The sequence below is a fragment of the Narcine bancroftii genome, chromosome 5 (assembly GCF_036971445.1).
Source record: "Narcine bancroftii isolate sNarBan1 chromosome 5, sNarBan1.hap1, whole genome shotgun sequence".
Classification (NCBI taxonomy): domain Eukaryota; kingdom Metazoa; phylum Chordata; class Chondrichthyes; order Torpediniformes; family Narcinidae; genus Narcine; species Narcine bancroftii.
The window spans coordinates 145,780,186-145,801,624 of NC_091473.1; the positions used below are offsets into that span (position 1 = coordinate 145,780,186).

The 21,439-nt window shown below is 58.9% G+C and overlaps 1 protein-coding gene across 2 annotated transcripts in view; it reads right to left on the reverse strand.

Moving 5' to 3' along the window:
* prkacba (protein kinase, cAMP-dependent, catalytic, beta a) overlaps nucleotides 1-17,060 on the reverse strand; it is a 235,918-nt gene extending 218,858 nt beyond the window's left edge. Inside the window, exon 1 of one of the 2 annotated variants that reach the window (XM_069939348.1) lies at nucleotides 16,945-17,060. In XM_069939348.1, coding sequence (XP_069795449.1) covers nucleotides 16,945-16,990 — 46 coding nt within the window. In that variant the 5' untranslated portion in view covers nucleotides 16,991-17,060. The remainder of the gene's footprint in view (nucleotides 1-16,944) is intronic. The other variant, XM_069939349.1, reaches the window with a different exon arrangement.
* Between the last annotated feature and the right edge of the window lie 4,379 nt (nucleotides 17,061-21,439).

The window sequence follows — 21,439 nt, forward strand, 5'->3', positions numbered from 1 at the left end:
CAAAACCCAGGCCCCTCTACCGTAGGTCCCGGACCAAAGCACAGGCCCCTCTACTGTAGGCCCCGGACCAAAGGCCAGGCCCCTCTACTGTAGGCCCCGGACCAAAGCACAGGCCTCTTTACTGTAGTTCCTGGACCAAAACCCAGGCCCCTCTACCGTAGGTCCCGGACCAAAGCACAGGCCCCTCTACTGTAGTTCCTGACCAAAACCCAGGCCCCTCTACTGTAGGCCCTGGACCAAAGCACAGGCCCCTCTACCGTAGTTCCTGGACCAAAACCCAGGCCCCTCTACTGTAGGCCCTGGACCAAAGCACAGGCCCCTCTACTGTAGGCCCCGGACCAAAGCACAGGCCCCTCTACTGTAGTTCCTGGACCAAAACCCAGGCCCCTCTACTGTAGGTCCCGGACCAAACCCAGGCCCCTCTACTTAGTTCCCAGACCAAACCCAGGGTCCTCTACTGTAGTTCCTGGACCAAAGCCCCGGCACCGCTACTGTAGGCCCCGGACCAAAGGCCTGGCTCTGCTACTGTAGGTCCTGGACCAAACCCAGGCCCCTCTACTGTAGGCCCCGGACCAAAACCCAGGCCCAGCTACTGTAGGCCCCGGACCAAAGCCCAGCACCGCTACAGTAGGCTCCGGACCAAAGGCCTGGCTCTCCTTCTGTAGGTCCCGGACCAAACCAAGGACCAGCTACTGCAGGCCCCGGACCAAAGCTCAGGCGCCTCTACTTTAGTTCCTGGACCAAAGCACAGTCCCCACTACTGTAGGCCCCGGACCAAAGCCCAGGCCCCTCTAGTGTAGGCCCCGGACCAAAGCCCAGGCCCCGCTACTGTAGGCCCCGGACCAAAGACCCGGCACCGCTACAGTAGGACCCGGACTAAAGGCCTGGATCTGCAACTGTAGGTCCCGGACCAAACCAAGGCCCCTCTACTGTAGGCCCCGGACCAAAGCACAAGCCCCGCAACTGTAGGCCCCGGAGCAAAGCCCAGGCCCCTCTACTGTAGTTCCTGGACCAAAGGCCAGGCCCCGCTACTGTAGGCCCCGGACCAAAGCACAGGCCCCGCTACTGTAGGCCCCGGAATAAAGCCCCAGCACCATTACAGTAGGAGCCGGACCAAAGGCCTGGCTCTGCTACTGTAGGTCCCGGACCAAATCCCAGGCCCCTCTACTGTTGGCCCCGGACCAAAGCACAGGCCCCGCAACTGTAGGCCCCGGACCAAAGCCCAGGCCCCGCTACTGCAGGCCCCGGACCAAAGCCCAGACCCCTCTACTGTAGGCCCTGGAACAAAGCCCAGGCCCCAATACTGTTGGCCCCAGACCAAAGCACAGGCCCCTCAACTGTAGGCCCCGGACCAAAGCCCAGGCCCCGCTACTGCAGGCCCCGGACCAAACCCCAGGCCCCGCTACTGCAGACCCCGGACCAAACCCCAGGCCCCGCTACTGCAGACCCCGGACCAAAGCCCAGGCCCCTCTACTGTAGGCCCCGGACCAAAGCACAGGCCCCGCAACTGTAGGCATGGACCAAAGCCCAGGCCCCTCCACTGTAGTTCCTGGACAAAAGACCAGGCCCCACTACTGTAGGCCCCGGACCAAAACCCAGGCCCAGCTACTGTAGGCCCCGGACCAAAGCCCAGCACCGCTACAGTAGGCCCCGGACCAAAGGCCTGGCTCTCCTTCTGTAGGTCCCAGACCAAACCAAGGACCCGCTACTGCAGGCCCCGGACCAAAGCTCAGGCGCCTCTACTTTAGTTCCTGGACCAAAGCCAAGGCCCCTCTACTGTAGGCCCCGGACCAAAGCCCAGGCCCCTCTACTGTAGGCCCCGGACCAAAGCCCAGGCCCCACTACTGTAGGCCCTGGACCAAAGCCACGGCACCGCTACAGTAGGACCCGGACTAAAGGACTGGCTCTGCAACTGTAGGTCCCGGACAAAACCAAGGCCCCACTACTGAAGGCCCCGGACCAAAGCACAGGCCCCGCAACTGTAGGCCCCGGAGCGAAGCCCAGGCCCCTCTACTGTAGTTCGTGGACCAAAACCCAGGCCCCTCTACCGTAGGTCCTGGACCAAAGCACAGGCCCCTCTACTGTAGTTCCTGGACCAAAACCCAGGCCCCTCTACTGTAGGCCCTGGACCAAAGCACAGGCCCCTCTACCGTAGGTCCCGGACCAAAGCACAGGCCCCTCTACGGTAGTTGCTGGACCAAAACCCAGGCCCCTCTACCGTAGGTCCCGGACCAAAGCACAGGCCCCTCTACTGTAGTTCCTGGACCAAAACCCAGGCCCCTCTACTGTAGGCACTGGACCAAAGCACAGGCCCCTCTACCGTAGGTCCCGGACCAAAGCACAGGCCCCTCTACTGTAGGTCCCGGACCAAAGCACAGGCCCCTCTACTGTAGTTCCTGGACCAAAACCAAGGCCCCTCCACTGTAGGCCCCGGACCAAAGCACAGGCCCCTCTACTGTAGTTCCTGGACCAAAACCCAGGCCCCTCTACAGTAGGTCCCGGACCAAAGACCAGGCCCCTCTACTTCGGCCCCGGACCAAAGCACTGGCCCCTCTACTGTAGTTCCTGGACCAAAACCCAGGCCCCTCTACTGTAGGCCCTGGACCAAAGCACAGGCCCCTCTACCGTAGGTCCCGGACCAAAGCACAGGCCCCTCTACTGTAGTTCCTGGACCAAAACCCAGGCCCCTCTACTGTAGGCCCTCGACCAAAGCACAGGTCCCTCTACCGTAGGTCCCGGACCAAAGCACAGGCCCCTCTACTGTAGGCCCCGGACCAAAGGCCAGGCCCCTCTACTGTAGGCCCCGAACCAAAGCACAGGCCTCTTTACTGTAGTTCCTGGACCAAAACCCAGGCCCCTCTACCGTAGGTCCCGGACCAAAGCACAGGCCCCTCTACTGTAGGCCCCGGACCAAAGCACAGGCCCCTCTACTGTAGGCCCCGGACCAAAGCACAGGCCCCTCTACTGTAGTTCCTAGACCAAAACCCAGGCCCCTCTACTGTAGGCCCCGGACAAAAGCACAGGCCCCTCTACTGTAGTTCCTGGACCAAAACCCAGGCCCCCCTACCGTAGGTCCAGGACCAAAGCACAGGCCCCTCTACTGTAGTTCCTGGACCAAAACCCAGGCCCCTCTACTGTAGGCCCTGGACCAAAGCACAGGCCCCTCTACTGTAGTTCCTGGACCAAAATCCAGGCCCCTATACTGTCGGCCCCGGACCAAAGCACAGGCCCCTCTACTGTAGTTCCTGGACCAAAACCCAGGCCCCTCTACTGTAGGCCCTGGACCAAAGCACAGGCCCCTCTTCCGTAGGTCCCGGACCAAAGCACAGGCCCCTCTACTGTAGGCCCTGGACCAAAGGCCAGGCCCCTCTACTGTAGGCCCCGGACCAAAGCCCAGGCCCCTCTACCATAGGCCCCGGACCAAAGCACAGGCCCCTCTACTGTAGTTCCTGGACCAAAGCTCAGGCCCCTCTACCGTAGGTCCCGGACCAAAGCACAGGCCCCTCTACTGTAGGCCCCGGACCAAAGGCCAGGCCCCTCTACTGTAGGCCCCGGACCAAAGCCCAGGCCCCTCTACCGTAGGCCCTGGACCAAAGCACAGGCCCCTCTACCGTAGGTACCGGACCAAAGCACAGGCCCCTCTACTGTAGGCCCCGGACCAAAGCACAGGCCCCTCTACCGTAGGTCCCGGACCAAAGCACAGGCCCCTCTACTGTAGGTCCCGGACCAAAGCACAGGCCCCTCTACTGTAGGCCCCGGACCAAAGCACAGGCCCCTCTACTGTAGGTCCCGGACCAAAGCACAGGCCCCTCTACTGTAGGCCCTGGACCAAAGCCCAGGCCCCTCCACTGTAGTTCCTGGACAAAAGACCAGGCCCCACTACTGTAGGCCCCGGACCAAAACCCAGGCCCAGCTACTGTAGGCCCCGGACCAAAGCCCAGCACCGCTACAGTAGGCCCCGGACCAAAGGCCTGGCTCTCCTTCTGTAGGTCCCAGACCAAACCAAGGACCCGCTACTGCAGGCCCCGGACCAAAGCTCAGGCGCCTCTACTTTAGTTCCTGGACCAAAGCCAAGGCCCCTCTACTGTAGGCCCCGGACCAAAGCCCAGGCCCCTCTACTGTAGGCCCCGGACCAAAGCCCAGGCCCCACTACTGTAGGCCCTGGACCAAAGCCACGGCACCGCTACAGTAGGACCCGGACTAAAGGACTGGCTCTGCAACTGTAGGTCCCGGACAAAACCAAGGCCCCACTACTGAAGGCCCCGGACCAAAGCACAGGCCCCGCAACTGTAGGCCCCGGAGCGAAGCCCAGGCCCCTCTACTGTAGTTCGTGGACCAAAACCCAGGCCCCTCTACCGTAGGTCCTGGACCAAAGCACAGGCCCCTCTACTGTAGTTCCTGGACCAAAACCCAGGCCCCTCTACTGTAGGCCCTGGACCAAAGCACAGGCCCCTCTACCGTAGGTCCCGGACCAAAGCACAGGCCCCTCTACGGTAGTTGCTGGACCAAAACCCAGGCCCCTCTACCGTAGGTCCCGGACCAAAGCACAGGCCCCTCTACTGTAGTTCCTGGACCAAAACCCAGGCCCCTCTACTGTAGGCACTGGACCAAAGCACAGGCCCCTCTACCGTAGGTCCCGGACCAAAGCACAGGCCCCTCTACTGTAGGTCCCGGACCAAAGCACAGGCCCCTCTACTGTAGTTCCTGGACCAAAACCAAGGCCCCTCCACTGTAGGCCCCGGACCAAAGCACAGGCCCCTCTACTGTAGTTCCTGGACCAAAACCCAGGCCCCTCTACAGTAGGTCCCGGACCAAAGACCAGGCCCCTCTACTTCGGCCCCGGACCAAAGCACTGGCCCCTCTACTGTAGTTCCTGGACCAAAACCCAGGCCCCTCTACTGTAGGCCCTGGACCAAAGCACAGGCCCCTCTACCGTAGGTCCCGGACCAAAGCACAGGCCCCTCTACTGTAGTTCCTGGACCAAAACCCAGGCCCCTCTACTGTAGGCCCTCGACCAAAGCACAGGTCCCTCTACCGTAGGTCCCGGACCAAAGCACAGGCCCCTCTACTGTAGGCCCCGGACCAAAGGCCAGGCCCCTCTACTGTAGGCCCCGAACCAAAGCACAGGCCTCTTTACTGTAGTTCCTGGACCAAAACCCAGGCCCCTCTACCGTAGGTCCCGGACCAAAGCACAGGCCCCTCTACTGTAGGCCCCGGACCAAAGCACAGGCCCCTCTACTGTAGGCCCCGGACCAAAGCACAGGCCCCTCTACTGTAGTTCCTAGACCAAAACCCAGGCCCCTCTACTGTAGGCCCCGGACAAAAGCACAGGCCCCTCTACTGTAGTTCCTGGACCAAAACCCAGGCCCCCCTACCGTAGGTCCAGGACCAAAGCACAGGCCCCTCTACTGTAGTTCCTGGACCAAAACCCAGGCCCCTCTACTGTAGGCCCTGGACCAAAGCACAGGCCCCTCTACTGTAGTTCCTGGACCAAAATCCAGGCCCCTATACTGTCGGCCCCGGACCAAAGCACAGGCCCCTCTACTGTAGTTCCTGGACCAAAACCCAGGCCCCTCTACTGTAGGCCCTGGACCAAAGCACAGGCCCCTCTTCCGTAGGTCCCGGACCAAAGCACAGGCCCCTCTACTGTAGGCCCTGGACCAAAGGCCAGGCCCCTCTACTGTAGGCCCCGGACCAAAGCCCAGGCCCCTCTACCATAGGCCCCGGACCAAAGCACAGGCCCCTCTACTGTAGTTCCTGGACCAAAGCTCAGGCCCCTCTACCGTAGGTCCCGGACCAAAGCACAGGCCCCTCTACTGTAGGCCCCGGACCAAAGGCCAGGCCCCTCTACTGTAGGCCCCGGACCAAAGCCCAGGCCCCTCTACCGTAGGCCCTGGACCAAAGCACAGGCCCCTCTACCGTAGGTACCGGACCAAAGCACAGGCCCCTCTACTGTAGGCCCCGGACCAGGGCACAGGCCCCTCTACCGTAGGTCCCGGACCAAAGCACAGGCCCCTCTACTGTAGGTCCCGGACCAAAGCACAGGCCCCTCTACTGTAGGCCCCGGACCAAAGCACAGGCCCCTCTACTGTAGGTCCCGGACCAAAGCACAGGCCCCTCTACTGTAGGCCCTGGACCAAAGCACAGGCCCCTCAACCGTAGGTCCCGGACCAAAGCACAGGCCCCGCAACTGTAGGCCCCGGACCAAAGCCCAGGCCCCGCTACTGCAGGCCCCGGACCAAAGCCCAGACCACTCTACTGTAGGCCCTGGAACAAAGCCCAGGCCCCACTACTGTTGGCCCCGGACCAAAACACAGGCCCCGCAACTGTAGGCACGGACCAAAGCCCAGGCCCCTCCACTGTAGTTCCTGGACAAAAGCCCAGGCCCCGCTACTGTAGGCCCCAGACCAAAACCCAGGCCCAGCTACTGTAGGCCCCGGACCAAAGCCCAGCACCGCTACAGTAGGCCCCGGACCATAGGCCTGGCTCTCCTTCTGTAGGTCCCAGATCAAACCAAGGACCCGCTACTGCAGGCCCCGGACCAAAGCTCAGGCGCCTCTACTTTAGTTCCTGGACCAAAGCCCAGGCCCCTCTACTGTAGGCCCCGGACCAAAGCCCAGGCCCCTCTACTGTAGGCCCCGGACCAAAGCCCAGGCCCCACTACTGTAGGCCCTGGACCAAAGCCACGGAACCGCTACAGTAGGACCCGGACTAAAGGACTGGCTCTGCAACTGTAGGTCCCGGACCAAACCAAGGCCCCTCTACTGTAGGTCCCGGACCAAAGCACAGGTCCCGCAACTGTAGGCCCCGGAGCAAAGCCCAGGCCCCTCTACTGTAGTTCCTGGACCAAAACCCAGGCCCCTCTACCGTATGTCCCGGACCAAAGCACAGGTCCCTCTACTGTAGTTCCTGGACCAAAACCCAGGCCCCTCTACTGTAGGCCCTGGACCAAAGCACAGGCCCCTCTACCGTAGGTCCCGGACCAAAGCACAGGCCCCTCTACTGTAGTTCCTGGACCAAAACCCAGGCCCCTCTACCGTAGGTCCCGGACCAAAGCACAGGCCCCTCTACTGTAGTTCCTGGACCAAAACCCAGGCCCCTCTACTGTAGGCCCTGGACCAAAGCACAGGCCCCTCTACCGTAGGTCCCGGACCAAAGCACAGGCCCCTCTACTGTAGGCCCTGGACCAAAGCACAGGCCTCTTTACTGTAGTTCCTGGACCAAAACCCAGGCCCCTCTACCGTAGGTCCCGGACCAAAGCCCAGGCCCCGCTACTGTAGTTCCTGGACCAAAACCCAGGCCCCTCTACTGTAGGCCCTGGACCAAAGCACAGGCCCCTCTACCGTAGGTCCCGGACCAAAGCACAGGCCCCTCTACTGTAGGCCCCGGACCAAAGCACAGGCCCCTCTACCGTAGGCCCCGGACCAAAGCACAGGCCCCTCTACTGTAGGTCCCGGACCAAAGCACAGGCCCCTCTACTGTAGGCCCCGGACCAAAGCACAGGCCTCTCTACTGTAGGTCCCGGACCAAAGCACAGGCCCCTCTACTGTAGGCCCTGGACCAAAGCACAGGCCCCTCTACCGTAGGTCCCGGACCAAAGCACAGGCCCCTCTACTGTAGGACCCGGACCAAAGCACAGGCCCCTCTACTGTAGTTCCTGGACCAAAACCCAGGCCCCCCTACCGTAGGTCCCGGACCAAAGCACAGGCCCCTCTACTGTAGTTCCTGGACCAAAACCCAGCCACCTCTACTGTAGGCCCTGGACAAAAGCACAGGCCCCTCTACTGTTGGCCCCGGACCAAAGCACAGGCCCCTCTACTGTAGTTCCTGGACCAAAACCCAGGCCCCCCTACCGTAGGCCCCTCTACTGTAGTTCCTGGACCAAAACCCAGGCCCCTCTACTGTAGGCCCTGGACCAAAGCACAGGCCCCTCTACTGTAGTTCCTGGACCAAAACCCAGGCCCCTCTACTGTCGGCTCCGGACCAAAGCACAGGCCCCTCTACTGTAGTTCCTGGACCAAAACCCAGGCCCCTCTACTGAAGGCCCTGGACCAAAGCACAGGCCCCTCTACCTTAGGTCCCGGACCAAAGCACAGGCCCCTCTACTGTAGGCCCTGGACCAAAGGCCAAGCCCCTCTAATGTAGGCCCCGGACCAAAGCCCAGGCCCCTCTACCGTAGGCCCCGGACCAAAGCACAGGCCCCTCTACTGTAGTTCCTGGACCAAAGCACAGGCCCCTCTACCGTAGGTCCCGGACCAAAGCACAGGCCCCTCTACTGTAGGCCCCGGACCAAAGCCCAGGCCCCGCTACTGTAGTTCCTGGACCAAAACCCAGGCCCCTCTACTGTAGGCCCTGGACTAAAGCACAGGCCCCTCTACTGTAGGCCCTGGACCAAAGCACAGGCCCCTCTACTGTAGGCCCCGGACCAAAGCACAGGCCCCTATACTGTAGTTCCTGGACCAAAACCCAGGCCCCTCTACTGTAGGCCCCGGACCAAAGCCCAGGCCCCGCTACTGTAGTTCCTGGACCAAAACCCAGGCCCCTCTACTGTAGGCCCTGGACCAAAGCACAGGCCCCTTTACTGTAGTTCCTGGACCAAAACCCAGGCCCCTCTACCGTAGGCCCTGGACCAATGCACGGGCCCCTCTACTGTAGGCCCTGGACCAAAGCCCAGGCCCCGCTACTGTAGTTCCTGGACCAAAACCCAGGCCCCTCTACTGTAGGCCCTGGACCAAAGCACAGGCCCCTCTACTGTAGGCCCCGGACCAAAGCCCAGGCCCCGCTACTGTAGTTCCTGGACCAAAACCCAGGCCCCTCTACTGTAGGCCCTGGACCAAAGCACAGGCCCCTTTACTGTAGTTCCTGGACCAAAACCCAGGCCCCTCTACCGTAGGTCCCGGACCAAAGCACAGGCCCCTCTACTGTAGGCCCCGGACCAAAGCACAGGCCCCTCTACTGTAGGCCCCGGACCAAAGCACAGGCCCCTCTACTGTAGTTCCTAGACCAAAACACAGACCCCTCTACTGTAGGCCCCGGACCAAAGCACAGGCCCCTCTACTGTAGTTCCTGGACCAAAACCCAGGCCCCCCTACCGTAGGTCCCGGACCAAAGCACAGGCCCCTCTACTGTAGTTCCTGGACCAAAACCCAGGCCCCTCTACTGTAGGCCCTGGACCAAAGCACAGGCCCCTCTACTGTAGTTCCTGGACCAAAATCCAGGCCCCTCTACTGTCGGCCCCGGACCAAAGCACAGGCCCCTCTACTGTAGTTCCTGGACCAAAACCCAGGCCCCTCTACTGTAGGCCCTGGACCAAAGCACAGGCCCCTCTTCCGTAGGTCCCGGACCAAAGCACAGGCCCCTCTACTGTAGGCCCTGGACCAAAGGCCAGGCCCCTCTACTGTAGGCCCCGGACCAAAACCCAGACCCCTCTACTGTAGGCCCCAGACCAAAGCACAGGCCCCTCTACTGTAGTTCCTGGACCAAAACCCAGGCCCCCCTACCGTAGGTCCCGGACCAAAGCACAGGCCCCTCTACTGTAGTTCCTGGACCAAAACCCAGGCCCCTCTACTGTAGGCCCTGGACCAAAGCACAGGCCCCTCTACCGTAGGTCCCGGACCAAAGCACAGGCCCCTCTACTGTAGGCCCTGGACCAAAGCACAGGCCTCTTTACTGTAGTTCCTGGACCAAAACCCAGGCCCCTCTACCGTAGGTCCCGGACCAAAGCCCAGGCCCCGCTACTGTAGTTCCTGGACCAAAACCCAGGCCCCTCTACTGTAGGCCCTGGACCAAAGCACAGGCCCCTCTACCGTAGGTCCCGGACCAAAGCACAGGCCCCTCTACTGTAGGCCCCGGACCAAAGCACAGGCCCCTCTACCGTAGGCCCCGGACCAAAGCACAGGCCCCTCTACTGTAGGTCCCGGACCAAAGCACAGGCCCCTCTACTGTAGGCCCCGGACCAAAGCACAGGCCTCTCTACTGTAGGTCCCGGACCAAAGCACAGGCCCCTCTACTGTAGGCCCTGGACCAAAGCACAGGCCCCTCTACCGTAGGTCCCGGACCAAAGCACAGGCCCCTCTACTGTAGGACCCGGACCAAAGCACAGGCCCCTCTACTGTAGTTCCTGGACCAAAACCCAGGCCCCCCTACCGTAGGTCCCGGACCAAAGCACAGGCCCCTCTACTGTAGTTCCTGGACCAAAACCCAGCCACCTCTACTGTAGGCCCTGGACAAAAGCACAGGCCCCTCTACTGTTGGCCCCGGACCAAAGCACAGGCCCCTCTACTGTAGTTCCTGGACCAAAACCCAGGCCCCCCTACCGTAGGCCCCTCTACTGTAGTTCCTGGACCAAAACCCAGGCCCCTCTACTGTAGGCCCTGGACCAAAGCACAGGCCCCTCTACTGTAGTTCCTGGACCAAAACCCAGGCCCCTCTACTGTCGGCTCCGGACCAAAGCACAGGCCCCTCTACTGTAGTTCCTGGACCAAAACCCAGGCCCCTCTACTGAAGGCCCTGGACCAAAGCACAGGCCCCTCTACCTTAGGTCCCGGACCAAAGCACAGGCCCCTCTACTGTAGGCCCTGGACCAAAGGCCAAGCCCCTCTAATGTAGGCCCCGGACCAAAGCCCAGGCCCCTCTACCGTAGGCCCCGGACCAAAGCACAGGCCCCTCTACTGTAGTTCCTGGACCAAAGCACAGGCCCCTCTACCGTAGGTCCCGGACCAAAGCACAGGCCCCTCTACTGTAGGCCCCGGACCAAAGCCCAGGCCCCGCTACTGTAGTTCCTGGACCAAAACCCAGGCCCCTCTACTGTAGGCCCTGGACTAAAGCACAGGCCCCTCTACTGTAGGCCCTGGACCAAAGCACAGGCCCCTCTACTGTAGGCCCCGGACCAAAGCACAGGCCCCTATACTGTAGTTCCTGGACCAAAACCCAGGCCCCTCTACTGTAGGCCCCGGACCAAAGCCCAGGCCCCCCTACTGTAGTTCCTGGACCAAAACCCAGGCCCCTCTACTGTAGGCCCTGGACCAAAGCACAGGCCCCTTTACTGTAGTTCCTGGACCAAAACCCAGGCCCCTCTACCGTAGGCCCTGGACCAATGCACGGGCCCCTCTACTGTAGGCCCTGGACCAAAGCCCAGGCCCCGCTACTGTAGTTCCTGGACCAAAACCCAGGCCCCTCTACTGTAGGCCCTGGACCAAAGCACAGGCCCCTCTACTGTAGGCCCCGGACCAAAGCCCAGGCCCCGCTACTGTAGTTCCTGGACCAAAACCCAGGCCCCTCTACTGTAGGCCCTGGACCAAAGCACAGGCCCCTTTACTGTAGTTCCTGGACCAAAACCCAGGCCCCTCTACCGTAGGTCCCGGACCAAAGCACAGGCCCCTCTACTATAGGCCCCGGACCAAAGCACAGGCCCCTCTACTGTAGGCCCCGGACCAAAGCACAGGCCCCTCTACTGTAGTTCCTAGACCAAAACCCAGACCCCTCTACTGTAGGCCCCGGACCAAAGCACAGGCCCCTCTACTGTAGTTCCTGGACCAAAACCCAGGCCCCCCTACCGTAGGTCCCGGACCAAAGCACAGGCCCCTCTACTGTAGTTCCTGGACCAAAACCCAGGCCCCTCTACTGTAGGCCCTGGACCAAAGCACAGGCCCCTCTACTGTAGTTCCTGGACCAAAATCCAGGCCCCTCTACTGTCGGCCCCGGACCAAAGCACAGGCCCCTCTACTGTAGTTCCTGGACCAAAACCCAGGCCCCTCTACTGTAGGCCCTGGACCAAAGCACAGGCCCCTCTTCCGTAGGTCCCGGACCAAAGCACAGGCCCCTCTACTGTAGGCCCTGGACCAAAGGCCAGGCCCCTCTACTGTAGGCCCCGGACCAAAGCCCAGGCCCCTCTACCATAGGCCCCGGACCAAAGCACAGGCCCCTCTACTGTAGTTCCTGGACCAAAGCTCAGGCCCCTCTACCGTAGGTCCCGGACCAAAGCACAGGCCCCTCTACTGTAGGCCCCGGACCAAAGGCCAGGCCCCTCTACTGTAGGCCCCGGACCAAAGCCCAGGCCCCTCTACCGTAGGCCCTGGACCAAAGCACAGGCCCCTCTACCGTAGGTACCGGACCAAAGCACAGGCCCCTCTACTGTAGGCCCCGGACCAAAGCACAGGCCCCTCTACCGTAGGTCCCGGACCAAAGCACAGGCCCCTCTACTGTAGGTCCCGGACCAAAGCACAGGCCCCTCTACTGTAGGCCCCGGACCAAAGCACAGGCCCCTCTACTGTAGGTCCCGGACCAAAGCACAGGCCCCTCTACTGTAGGCCCTGGACCAAAGCACAGGCCCCTCAACCGTAGGTCCCGGACCAAAGCACAGGCCCCGCAACTGTAGGCCCCGGACCAAAGCCCAGGCCCCGCTACTGCAGGCCCCGGACCAAAGCCCAGACCACTCTACTGTAGGCCCTGGAACAAAGCCCAGGCCCCACTACTGTTGGCCCCGGACCAAAACACAGGCCCCGCAACTGTAGGCACGGACCAAAGCCCAGGCCCCTCCACTGTAGTTCCTGGACAAAAGCCCAGGCCCCGCTACTGTAGGCCCCAGACCAAAACCCAGGCCCAGCTACTGTAGGCCCCGGACCAAAGCCCAGCACCGCTACAGTAGGCCCCGGACCATAGGCCTGGCTCTCCTTCTGTAGGTCCCAGATCAAACCAAGGACCCGCTACTGCAGGCCCCGGACCAAAGCTCAGGCGCCTCTACTTTAGTTCCTGGACCAAAGCCCAGGCCCCTCTACTGTAGGCCCCGGACCAAAGCCCAGGCCCCTCTACTGTAGGCCCCGGACCAAAGCCCAGGCCCCACTACTGTAGGCCCTGGACCAAAGCCACGGCACCGCTACAGTAGGACCCGGACTAAAGGACTGGCTCTGCAACTGTAGGTCCCGGACCAAACCAAGGCCCCTCTACTGTAGGTCCCGGACCAAAGCACAGGTCCCGCAACTGTAGGCCCCGGAGCAAAGCCCAGGCCCCTCTACTGTAGTTCCTGGACCAAAACCCAGGCCCCTCTACCGTATGTCCCGGACCAAAGCACAGGTCCCTCTACTGTAGTTCCTGGACCAAAACCCAGGCCCCTCTACTGTAGGCCCTGGACCAAAGCACAGGCCCCTCTACCGTAGGTCCCGGACCAAAGCACAGGCCCCTCTACTGTAGTTCCTGGACCAAAACCCAGGCCCCTCTACCGTAGGTCCCGGACCAAAGCACAGGCCCCTCTACTGTAGTTCCTGGACCAAAACCCAGGCCCCTCTACTGTAGGCCCTGGACCAAAGCACAGGCCCCTCTACCGTAGGTCCCGGACCAAAGCACAGGCCCCTCTACTGTAGGCCCTGGACCAAAGCACAGGCCTCTTTACTGTAGTTCCTGGACCAAAACCCAGGCCCCTCTACCGTAGGTCCCGGACCAAAGCCCAGGCCCCGCTACTGTAGTTCCTGGACCAAAACCCAGGCCCCTCTACTGTAGGCCCTGGACCAAAGCACAGGCCCCTCTACCGTAGGTCCCGGACCAAAGCACAGGCCCCTCTACTGTAGGCCCCGGACCAAAGCACAGGCCCCTCTACCGTAGGCCCCGGACCAAAGCACAGGCCCCTCTACTGTAGGTCCCGGACCAAAGCACAGGCCCCTCTACTGTAGGCCCCGGACCAAAGCACAGGCCCCTCTACCGTAGGTCCCGGACCAAAGCACAGGCCCCTCTACTGTAGTTCCTGGACCAAAACCCAGCCCCCTCTACTGTAGGCCCTGGACAAAAGCACAGGCCCCTCTACTGTAGGCCCCGGACCAAAGCACAGGCCCCTCTACTGTAGTTCCTGGACCAAAACCCAGGCCTCCCTACCGTAGGCCCCTCTACTGTAGTTCCTGGACCAAAACCCAGGCCCCTCTACTGTAGGCCCTGGACCAAAGCACAGGCCCCTCTACTGTAGTTCCTGGACCAAAACCCAGGCCCCTCTACTGTCGGCCCCGGACCAAAGCACAGGCCCCTCTACTGTAGTTCCTGGACCAAAACCCAGGCCCCTCTACTGAAGGCCCTGGACCAAAGCACAGGCCCCTCTACCTTAGGTCCCGGACCAAAGCACAGGCCCCTCTACTGTAGGCCCTGGACCAAAGGCCAAGCCCCTCTAATGTAGGCCCCGGACCAAAGCCCAGGCCCCTCTACCGTAGGCCCCGGACCAAAGCACAGGCCCCTCTACTGTAGTTCCTGGACCAAAGCACAGGCCCCTCTACCGTAGGTCCCGGACCAAAGCACAGGCCCCTCTACTGTAGGCCCCGGACCAAAGCCCAGGCCCCGCTACTGTAGTTCCTGGACCAAAACCCAGGCCCCTCTACTGTAGGCCCTGGACTAAAGCACAGGCCCCTCTACTGTAGGCCCTGGACCAAAGCACAGGCCCCTCTACTGTAGGCCCCGGACCAAAGCACAGGCCCCTATACTGTAGTTCCTGGACCAAAACCCAGGCCCCTCTACTGTAGGCCCCAGACCAAAGCCCAGGCCCCGCTACTGTAGTTCCTGGACCAAAACCCAGGCCCCTCTACTGTAGGCCCTGGACCAAAGCACAGGCCCCTTTACTGTAGTTCCTGGACCAAAACCCAGGCCCCTCTACCGTAGGCCCTGGACCAATGCACGGGCCCCTCTACTGTAGGCCCTGGACCAAAGCCCAGGCCCCGCTACTGTAGTTCCTGGACCAAAACCCAGGCCCCTCTACTGTAGGCCCTGGACCAAAGCACAGGCCCCTCTACTGTAGGCCCCGGACCAAAGCCCAGGCCCCGCTACTGTAGTTCCTGGACCAAAACCCAGGCCCCTCTACTGTAGGCCCTGGACCAAAGCACAGGCCCCTTTACTGTAGTTCCTGGACCAAAACCCAGGCCCCTCTACCGTAGGCCCTGGACCAAAGCACAGGCCCCTCTACTGTAGGCCCCGGACCAAAGCCCAGGCCACGCTACTGTAGTTCCTGGACCAAAACACAGGCCCATCTACTGTAGGCCCTGGACCAAAGCACAGGCCCCTTTACTGTAGTTCCTGGACCAAAACCCATGCCCCTCTACCGTAGGCCCTGGACCAAAGCACAGGCCCCTCTACCGTAGGCCCCAGACCAAAGCCCAGGCCCCTCTACTGTAGGCCCCGGACCAAAGCACAGGCCCCTCTACTGTAGTTCCTGGACCAAAACCCAGGCCCCCCTACCATAGGTCCCGGACCAAAGCACAGGCCCCTCTACTGTAGTTCCTGGACCAAAACCCAGGCCCCTCTACTGTCGGCCCCGGACCAAAGCACAGGCCCCTCTACTGTAGTTCCTGGACCAAAACCCAGGCCCCTCTACTGTAGGCCCTGGACCAAAGCACAGGCCCCTCTACCGTAGGTCCCGGACCAAAGCACAGGCCCCTCTACCGTAGGTCCCGGACCAAAGCACAGGCCCCTCTACTGTAGGCCCCGGACCAAAGCCCAGGCCCCGCTACTGTAGTTCCTGGACCAAAACCCAGGCCCCTCTACTGTAGGCCCTGGACCAAAGCACAGGCCCCTCTACTGTAGGCCCCGGACCAAAGCACAGGCCCCTATACTGTAGTTCCTGGACCAAAACCCAGGCCCCTCTACTGTAGTTCCTGGACCAAAACACAGGCCCCTCTACTGTAGGCCCTGGACCAAAGCACAGGCCCCTTTACTGTAGTTCCTGGACCAAAACCCAGGCCCCTCTACCGTAGGCCCTGGACCAAAGCACAGGCCCCTCTACTGTAGGCCCCGGACCAAAGCCCAGGCCCCGCTACTGTAGTTCCTGGACCAAAACCCAGGCCCCTCTACTGTAGGCCCTGGACCAAAGCACAGGCCCCTCTACCGTAGGTCCCGGACCAAAGCACAGGCCCCTCTACCGTAGGTCCCGGACCAAAGCACAGGCCCCTCTACCGTAGGTCCCGGACCAAAGCACAGGCCCCTCTACCGTAGGTCCCGGACCAAAGCACAGGCCCCTCTACTGTAGGCCCCGGACCAAAGCCCAGGCCCCGCTACTGTAGTTCCTGGACCAAAACCCAGGCCCCTCTACAGTAGGCCCTGGACCAAAGCACAGGCCCCTCTACTGTAGGCCCCGGACCAAAGCACAGCCCCCTATACTGTAGTTCCTGGACCAAAACCCAGGCCCCTCTACTGTAGTTCCTGGACCAAAACCCAGGCCCCTCTACTGTAGGCCCTGGACCAAAGCACAGGCCCCTTTACTGTAGTTCCTGGACCAAAACCCAGGCCCCTCTACCGTAGGCCCTGGACCAAAGCACAGGCCCCTCTACTGTAGGCCCCGGACCAAAGCCCAGGCCCCGCTACTGTAGTTCCTGGAGCAAAACCCAGGCCCCTCTACTGTAGGCCCTGGACCAAAGCACAGGCCCCTTTACTGTAGTTCCTGGACCAATACCCAGGCCCCTCTACTGTAGGCCCTGGACCAAAGCACAGGCCCCTCTACTGTAGGCCCCGGACCAAAGCCCAGGCCCCGCTACTGTAGTTCCTGGACCAAAACCCAGGCCCCTCTACTGTAGGCCCTGGACCAAAGCACAGGCCCCTTTACTGTAGTTCCTGGACCAAAACCCAGGCCCCTCTACCGTAGGCCCTGGACCAAAGCACAGGCCCCTCTACTGTAGGCCCCGGACCAAAGCCCAGGCCCCGCTACTGTAGTTCCTGGACCAAAGGCCTGGCTCCGCAACTGTAGGTCCCGAGACAGCCGGCGGGCTGGCGGAAGGAATGAATGACCGCCCCCCCTCCCCTCTCCTCCCCCCCTCCCCTCTCCTCCCCCCCTCCCCTCTCCTCCCCCCCTCCCCTCTCCTCCCCCCCTCCCCTCTCCTCCCCCCCTCCCCTCTCCTCCCCCCCTCCCCTCTCCTCCCCCCCTCCCCTCTCCTCCCCCCCCACCCCCCCACCCCACGGTGCGGCCTCGCCGGCTGCCCTACTCACCGCTCTCGATCTCGTTGCCTTTCTTGGCTGTCGCCGCGTTTCCCATCCTTCGGGAGAGCGGACCGGGCCGCGATGTCTAGAGCTGGTGGGTGGGCGGGCGGGCGGGCGGGTTGTCTGTTTGTACCCCCCCCCCCACCCCACCCCGCAAGATCCGACAACCCGCTGCGGCACCGGGTCCAGGCGCTGGCGTGAGCCGCCGCCCGCCGCTTTCCCGGGACACCCTCCTTCCTCCTCCTCCTCTCGCCTCCCCCCCCCCCCCCCGGTCAGCCTTCCGTCTCCTCGACGGGCCACTTCACCGCGACTCGGCAACCCAGCTCGCTGCCGGAAGTGACGACCAGGCGGGCAGCCTCTCACCCACACGCGCTGGGCGCGCTCGCTCTCCCTCCACCGGAACCAGCGCGCGGGCCCATCCACCCACCGCTCGGCGGAGAGACAGGGTGGGGGCGTGGCGTCGCGCGAGGGATGCCGTGACGTCACGGGCAGGGCGTTGGAGCGACTCTGGTGACACACGAGGGATGCCGTGACGTCACGGGAGGGCGGTTCCCCGTGGCCGACGTCACGCGCCGAGGCGGGAGGGCTGGCCGTGTGCAGGTGAGGCGGGGCTCCCCCCAACTCCAATGAGAGGACGGTCGCGACCGCCGGTTTCACTTGGTGGAGGCGGGGAGGGGGTGAAATGAACGAACGGCTGGGCGGGGAGACGCTGTTCGGTCGTTCCGTCGGCGTGGCTCCGGCGGCCGCACTACTTTGCGGCGGCGTAAGGACACGCGCGCTGTGGTTGAACGGCGCGCCCACGAACTTTTCACTCCCCAGGTCAGTGTGTGCACATCCGCGGGGGCGGGTTTGCACTCATTTTCACTCACTGCTCCTCTCCAGGAAACGTCTCATTTATCAATAATATTGACCCAAGAAATAAAATTTTACTATTGTATTTAAATAGAATCAGAACGAATTGTCACAAAATGTCAAGAAATTCATTGATTTCATGTTTATTATCAGAGTCCATACATGATATCACATAGAGCCCTGAGATTCCTTTCCCTGCGGACCAAGGCACTTACTGGAGGTGTAAAAAAATACACAGCTTACACATTGCAAACAAATAAATGTAAGCGCGCTGACTGTGCAATGCAGAGAAAAGATCAATAAAATGCCAAAGAAAGAGAGCCCCCGATTGAGTTTGTGGTTGAGGGGTCTGACGGTGGAGGGGGAGCCGCTGTTCCTGAACCTGGGGGGGGGTGGGGGGCGAGTCTTGTGGCACCGACACCCCTTTCCTGACGGCAGCAGCGAGAACAGAGCGCGTGCCGGGTGGGTGCGGGTCTTTGAGGATGGCTGCTGCTCTCCGACGGCAGCGTTTCCCTCTCGATGTGGCAGCATCACGGTGCCAACCTCTATGTGGACCAAAATTCAATGTATTGTCATGTAATAAAGACAATGCAATATTACACCATTGAAGAGCTCGTCGAAAGAAGTAAAGACTTGTTGATCCAAACCAAGGCTTTTATTAGCAAAAGACCGGAGCTCTTCACAGGTGGCCGACCAGTCCGGAATGATCCGACCACAACCCTTTAAGGCCAAGACAATAGGCGTGGCTTAGCTCTCAGCCAATCGCTGTAAGCACAGTCTAGATACAGTAACTATACATCTGTACTATCACAACCATATTCGGGGCGGCACAGTTGGTGCGGGGTTTAGTGCAATGCATTACAGTGCCAGCGATCGGGACCAGGGTTTGAATCCCGCACTGTCTGCATGGGTTTTCCCTGGGGGCTCAGGATTCCTCCCACCGTTTGAGATGTACTGGGGGTGTAGATTAATTGGATGTAATTGGGCGATACAGGCTCGTGGGCCGAAATAGCCTGTTGTATGTCCAAATTTTTTTTAATTAAATTTTAAAAATACAGGTAAACCCCACTTTAAGTGATAAATTCACCCCAATTTTTACTCACATAAGACAAATTCGTATTAAGCAATTAACAGAATCAATAAGAATTACAATGAATCCCCGTCCTTTCAGATCGTCCATCAAGACTTATTATAATGTGTTTTAAAATGAACTTTTAGCCGCAAGTAATACCAAAAACTGTTAAGGAAAATAAAATAATTATGATATTTTTCATTTATTTCATAATAACATCATAACTAAACTATTTCTTAGAAAAATATTTGTCCAAAGTTGACTGCACAGATTTTGATTTTTTTTCCTCATCTTTCTATATTACTGCAGACCTCCGTTGTTTCTTTCCATGTTAGGTTCCACTTTTACAGTAGATAAAAATCCTTGGCAGCTTCAAGCTCAGATCTTTTTTGAAAAATTCCTGGAAATTTTGCAGCAGTATTTTTATCAGCTCTTGCAGCTGATTCCCCCATTTCAAACATTAATGGACTTCTGTTTTGAGTAATTTGTGCTTAGAGGAAATGATGCAACTTTACCTTATTCTTTATATTCATGCTTCTTACTTAAAATTATGCATACTGTTGACTCATTGGAGCCCAGATCGTGTCCAATTTTCACATTGTTAGCTCCGTCTTCATCTTGTTCAATCACTTCAAGTTTTTCTTGCAAAGTAATTGCTTTTCTTTTCCTTTTAATATAATTATCAGATTCTTTTCCACATTTTCTTTTATACTTATTTAATAGGGGGCACACACTGACTCTGACTGTCATTTCCACATATTTTATTTAGGGTGATCACATGATCTGCTTGTAACTTGAGTTTTCCAGAAATTTCCAGAAAGATATTATGGTAACTGAAGAGTCACCTCCGAGCTCCAGATTCAAACCTCCAATATGGTCAGGAACCCTTCAGCACCCTCTCGTATCCTGGTTCCGATACTTGGTACCCCTTCAGCCAGTCTCCAGCAATTCACAGCCTGGTAAAAGTCCCTTGGCTGCAGTCGCCTGCAGCCTGCCTGGATTCCTCTCCTTGAGTCACCAACAGCCTTCAGAACTCCTCACTGGTCCGTCACTGTGGTCACCATCTTGTGGGTCCTCTCCTCTGCTTCTCCTTCTCAAATGGGGGTGTGGGAGTGGCAGTCCAGCTTCCCCAGAGTCTGCAGCCCCTCATAGCTGTGCCAATCATAGGCACCACCATCTTAGGTGCAGACCCCGTGGTTGAGGGATTTTAAATAAAACTAATGTTGGCCTCTTTAACAGTACATTCAAAAGCTGCACAGAGCTGATGGCAGACAGATTGGACAGTTGGGCCCCCTGGGAGCTCTATAATTCTGCTTCCTGCTCTCCACAGGTCCACACCAGTGGCAGCAGTGCCATTCATTTTCACATTAAATAGTTAGAATCGGAATTTGTTGTCGTGAGCGTGTCACGAAATTCGTTGTTTTGCGGCTGCATCACAGGGCAAACATTTATATAATCCACAAAGATGAGGGAATAGTGAGGGATGATATAAGATCTAAAGAGCATAATGTTGAGTCCATTTGGGTAGAGATAAAGAATAACAAAGGGAAAAAATTACTGGTGGGTGTTATCTATCGCCCACCATATAACAATAGTTTAGTGGCACAAGAAATAAATAGAGAGATAAGTGAGGTATGTAATAATGATACGGCAGTCATCATGGGGGACTTTAACTTCCACATAGATTGGGAAAATCAAGTTGGTCGTGGGAGTCTGGAAGAGGACTTCATAGAATGCATCCGCGATAGCTTTCTTGAGCAGCATGTGAAGGAACCCACAAGAGAAAATGCTCTCCTGGATCTAGTGTTGTGCAATGAGATAGGTAGAGTAAATGATGTAATATTCAGAGACCGTCTGGGAAATAGCGATCATAGTATGATTGAATTTCTCATTCAGATGGAAGGGGAAATAGTTTGATCTAAAACTAATATATTATGCTTCAACAGGGGTGCTACCATAGGATGAGGGAGGAATTGGGCAGAGTGGACTGGGAGCACAGGCTCATTGATGAAACAGTTGAGGAACAGTGGAAGATTTTCAAAGAAATCTTTTGTAATACTCAATAAAAATATATTCCGGTCAGGAAAAAGGGCAGCAAGGGAGGGAAAAATCAACCGTGGTTAACAAAGGAAATAGAGGAGAGTATAAAATTGAAGGCGCAGGTGTACAAAGCTGCAAAGAGCATTGGGAAACTGGAAGATTGGGATAACTTTAAGAGACAACAAGGGGTTACAAAGCGGGTAATAAGAAATGGGAAAAAGGATTATGAAAGTAAATTGGCACAAAATATAAAAACAGAAAGCAAAAAATTATATAAATATATAAAACGGAAGAGGGTGGCCAGAGTTAACATAGGACCCTTGGAGGGTGAGAAAGGAAAACTGGTAGCAAAAAATGAGGAAATGGCCGAGGCATTGAACAAATATTTTGTGTTCGTCTTCACGGTGGAAGACACGTCCAGCATGCCCAAGTGTGGAGTTAAGGATGCGAATGTTGGGGAAGGCCTTGATAAAATAGTTGTTACAAAGGAAGTAGTAATGGAGAAACTAATGGGACTAAAGCCAGACAAATCACCTGGTC